At 42.0% G+C, this 5,254-nt stretch overlaps 1 protein-coding gene across 1 annotated transcript; it reads right to left on the minus strand.

The window, feature by feature from the left end:
* Nucleotides 1-4,006: 4,006 nt before the first annotated feature.
* On the minus strand, nucleotides 4,007-4,948 carry Or1f19e (olfactory receptor family 1 subfamily F member 19E). Its single transcript, NM_001000979.1, has one exon. The coding sequence runs from the start codon at nucleotides 4,946-4,948 to the stop codon at nucleotides 4,007-4,009; it is 942 nt and encodes a 313-aa protein (NP_001000979.1).
* Nucleotides 4,949-5,254: the final 306 nt, after the last annotated feature.

Raw genomic sequence — 5,254 nt, forward strand, 5'->3', positions numbered from 1 at the left:
AGAGCTCCCAGGGACTAAACTACCAACCAAAGGGTACACATGGATCAATCCGTAGTCCCAGCAGTGTATGTAGCAGAGGATGGCCTTGTTAGTCATCAAGGGGAGGAGAGATCCTTGGTCCTATAAAGGCTTGATGCCCCAATGTAGTGTAATGTCAGGGCAGGAAGGTGGGAGGGATTGGGTGGTGGGTAATATCCTCATCAAGGCAGGAGGGATGGGATGGGATAGGTGGTTTTTGGAGGGGAAACTGGGAAAAGGTATAACATTTGAAATTTAAATAAAGAAAATATCCAAAAACAGAAAATAAAAAGTAAAATGAACTGCAGAATGTTCATTTTTGACATTTTGTGGAAGAATTTGAAGGGTATTGGTGTTACTTCTTTGCAAGTCTGGTAGAATTTTGTGCTAAAACAATATAGCCCTAGACTTTTGTTTTTGGAAATGTAAATAAAGAAAATATACTATAAAAAGGGGAAATGTAAACAGATCCATATTTATCATCCTGAAAAATACTCAACTCCAAGTGAGTCAAAGACCGTAATATAAAACCAGGTTCACTAAATCTAAAAGATAGGAAAAGAGAAATTTCCTGTAACATTTTGCTACATGATACAACTTCTTGAAGACAGCACTCATAGCTTATGCACTAAGATCAACAATTAATAAATCTGACATGAAACTGAAAGGTCCTGTAAGGCAAAGGACACCATCTATAGCACAAAATGGAAGTATACACAATGGGAAATAAAATTTTTACCCATCCTACATCTGACAGAGCTAATATTCAAAATAAGTAAGTAACTCAAAAAGTCAATACACCAAGAAAGCAAAGAACCCAAGTACACAGTTGTGTACTGAGCTAAACAGAATTCATCAAAGAAATCTCAAATGGCTGAAATAGGCTTAGGGAAATTCAATGATTTTAGCCAAAAGATTAAAATATTGAGAGACAGCACATGATTGGGAGGATGTGGGGCAAGGGGAACACTCTTCCTTGGCTGGTGGGAGTGCAAACTTGTATAATCCCTCTGGAAATAAATTTGGCAGTTTTCCAAGAAAACTGTAAATAGTTCTACCACAAGACTCAGATACACTACTCCTGGGCATATATGCAAATGTACCTCCACTATAATACATGGACACTTGCACAATTATGTTCATAGAAGCTTTATTCATAATAACCAGAAGCTGGAAGTGTCCCAGATGTCTATCGAGTGAATAATGGATGATGAAAATGTAGTCTATTTACACAATTGAATTGTAATAAAAAACAATGACATCATGAAAATCACAGAAAAATGGATGGAAATAGAAAAGATCATCCTTAGTGAGGTAATCTATACATACCCCAAAGGATATGCATGCTATGTACTCACTTATAAGTAGATACCAGCCCTAAAGTACAGGATAACCATGCTACAATCCAAAGATTCAAAGAAGCCAAACAATGAAGAAACCCAGGGGAGGATGCTTAAATATCACCCAGAAGAAATTAAATGGACATTGAAGGTGGATGGAGGGAGGAAACTGGATGGGAGAGAGGATGGGAAGGGAAGCTGAGTGAGAGATGAGGTGTAGGGAGATCATGGGAGAAAGAGAATGGAAATCGGCAATGGGTAGATAGGTGGTTGGGGCCACATCTCTGGGATATGCCAGAGACTTGGGATGAGGGAGGGTCAAGGGAGTGTATACAGGTGACACTATGTGGAACTCCTAGTTGTGGAGATATGGAACCTTAAGTGGGCACCTCCTCTAGCCAGGCAGAACTCCCAGTTGAAGGATAAGGACAGCATCCCACTCAAAGAACCCTGTACCTAAAATGTGTCCTTACTACAAGATGTGCAGGAAAAAAGATGGAGCAGACTAAGAATGGCCAACTAATGACTGGCCCAACTTGACATCCATGCCATAAACAAGTACCAATTAATGACCATTCGTGATACTGTTATGGTTGTACATAGGAGCCTAGTGTTAACTGTCATCTGAGGGTCTGAATTCACAGCAACTGACAGAAACAGATGCAAAGACTCACAGCCAACATCAGACAGAGCTCTGGGAGTCTTGTGAATGAGCTGGGGAAAAGATTAAGGGACCTGGAGGGGATTAAAGACTTCACAAGAAGACCAACAGGGTGAAGTAACCTCCACATTGGGAGGCTTCCAGAGAATCATGTGCCAACAGAAACATTGGCTGGATCGTCCTCCACCCCATCCCACAAATATGTAGCAGATATGCAGCTTGGTTTTCTGGCAGGTCCCCCAAGAACGGGAGCCAGGCTCTCCCTCCGTTGCCTGCCTCTTGATTCTGCTCCCCTAACTGGGTTGCCTTGTCTGGCCTCCATGGGAGATACATGTCTAGTCCTACAGTGATTTCATGTGCCAGGGTAAGTTGATACCAGACACTAGCTCATGTGCCTCCCTTGCTAGACTTGGGCTGATGACTAAGCTGATCTTTAATTTCTTGTACCCATATTTGCCCTCTGCTTCCTGATATGATTTAATAAGAAATCGTTAATGAGTAGAAGTGTACTTTAAGGCTTTAAAGTAGAAATGACTGATGTTTATGTAGAAGTGTAGATTTGTGATGCTCTTATAGATTTTTTGTAAGATTACTTTTTAGCTACAAACTGCGGCCTGCTCGAAAAAGAAACTGGCTGAGAAAAATACCTTGCGTGCTTAAACTTTGCTGACCTATAACACATTGCTTAGTTACAAATGTATATGGGCTCTTAGGAATAATTTTTGTCAACAATACATAAAACATTTGATCATATGAAGGTATTGGGCAACATGTTTTATCTTAGCATACTCATTGCAACCTTTCACTTAAAGACAATAGAATGTAAGCACATTGTTGTTTTTGTACTGTTTATAAGATACTGCTGGACATATACGTTGTGGTAGAAAAATTGTTAGAGCATTGCTGAACCCAAAAATAAATAAATAAAAGTTTTACTATGAAATGAAAATTAAAATCCAATGTATAAGTGAAATTTACAGGACATCTAGGTCTGCATAGCAAGACTCTGTCTTAAATAAAACAGTGACAACAAAAAAAAATAGTACCTGCAGGAGAACACAAGGAAACACTGACAGAGTGAGGATAAGAGGGCAGATGGACTGACAGGTCTGCACACTAGAATTGTAGAAGGCACAGATCATTTTTACTAAATTGATGTATTTCCAGCTTAATGTTAAATGCTATATAATACCCAGATAACAAGAATAACATAATAAGTCCAAATGAGCTGCAGAAGTAGGGTTTCCTGGAGCTCCAAACCCTCCCTTCTCAACCCACCAAGTCTGATCTTCCTGTGAGATGAGCACAGGCTGAGGTCTCTGTGGTGAGAAAGAACAAACAGCTGTGGTTTACCAGAGGTGGCCCGGATAATCCCAGTTGGGTGCTAGCTCTGAACCTAGGGACACAGAGCATTGCAAAGAATGTCAGAAGCAGATAGGTGTCTGATACAGTGACAGCACAAGACGTTGTAAGCACAACTGAGCACAAGAGCAGAGGATCTGCTGATGCCAACAAAATGGCAGCACACCCATTGCCCTGGCTATGGCATAGGCTGTGGATGCTGCTGCTTGTTCATTCAGAGTCCAATCTTGTAGTAAACGTCATGAAGAGAGCCAATCAGAATTATCCCAACTCAGAATCCACATCCCATCTGGAGCAGGAGTCAATTCCCCATTCCAACACCTTTTGAGTTTACCATTATTTGCTATCCAGTGCTGACCCATTGAGACTCCTCGCGCTTCTCTAAATCTGTGCAGGGGTGCTCATGGTGCACTCTGCCAAAACATTGACATAACAATCCAAATAACAACATTTGTTAAAGAGTTTTTTCTTTATTTTAGCTAAAGGATTTGTATCCAGGTCTCTATATCTGATAGAGAGTGTAGATGCATTTTATAAAAAGGACAAGAGCTAACTTTCAGATAATGGACAAAAATGGATGATTCTTAGATGATAGTTCCCTGTTTGATGCTTGACACATTCACTATTACTGCTTAGATGGAAATCTCATGGTGAGCACTTTCCTTAAAGCACCTTTCATGTCCCTGTTCCTCAGGCTGTAGATGAACGGGTTCAGCATGGGGGTCACCACTGTGTACATCATGGCAGATGCCATGTCCCTCCCAGCTGAATGAGAGGATGCGGGGTTGAAATACACAGCGATGATGGTGCCATAGAAGAGGCAAACCACAGTCAGGTGGGAGCCACAGGTGGAGAAGGCTTTCCATCTTCCTCCTGTGGAGGAAACTCTCACAACAGCACAAGCTATAAGAATATAAGACATGAGGATACAAACAAATGGGGCTAACAGTATCAGCCCTGCAACAGTAAGAATCATCAGCTCATTGAGGTGTGTGTCTGAGCAGGAGAGTTTCAGGAGAGGAGTTGCATCACAGAAGAAGTGGGGGATGATGTTGTCCCCACAGAAAGAAAGTCGAGCCATGAGCAGTGTATGTAAAAGAGCATTCAGATTGGCAGCCACCCATGACTCAACAACAAGAAGGGCACAGAGCTGACGGGTCATCTTTTCTGTGTAGTGTAAAGGGTGGCATATGGCCACAAATCGGTCATAGGCCATCACAGCCAGCAGAAAATTGTCCATATCAGCAAACACAGAGAGAAAATACATCTGTGTGAGACACCCAGAGAAGGAAATTTCCTGACTCCCAAGTATATGGTTGGCCAGTACTTTAGGGACAGTGGAGGAGGAGAAGCAGACATCCACAAAGGACAGATTGCTGAGGAAGAAGTACATGGGGGTGTGCAGGTGGGAGTCTATACTGATGGCCAGGATGATGATCAGGTTTCCCAGGACAGTGGCCAGGTACATAGTGAGGAAGAGCAGGAAGAGGAGCTGCTGCTGCTGGGGCTGACTGGAGAGTCCCAGGAGGAGGAACACTGAGACACTGGAATGGTTGGTGCTGCTCATGTGTCTGAGCCCAGCTACAGAAAAGAGAAGAGGTCAGAAGGCCATCTTCATGTTTGGATGCTATAACCAGGTTCACATTAATCCTGCATTAGAGTTTCAGAATTAAGATCCACTCCTGTTTTCCACATACTCTACAAATTCCAGTTTTAGGTTCATGTTGGCTCCACAGAGTTTTGTTTGGAAATAACATAAAGGCCTCTTGCACATACTCTGCTCTTACCTGTATCTGGTAGTATTTCCAGTCTTCCTCCCACTTCTCAGAAGCTTAAAGGAAAAGAGAAGCAGCCAGTTATTGTATTGATCTCA

The sequence above is a fragment of the Rattus norvegicus genome, chromosome 10 (assembly GCF_036323735.1).
Source record: "Rattus norvegicus strain BN/NHsdMcwi chromosome 10, GRCr8, whole genome shotgun sequence".
In the NCBI taxonomy this organism is placed as follows: domain Eukaryota; kingdom Metazoa; phylum Chordata; class Mammalia; order Rodentia; family Muridae; genus Rattus; species Rattus norvegicus.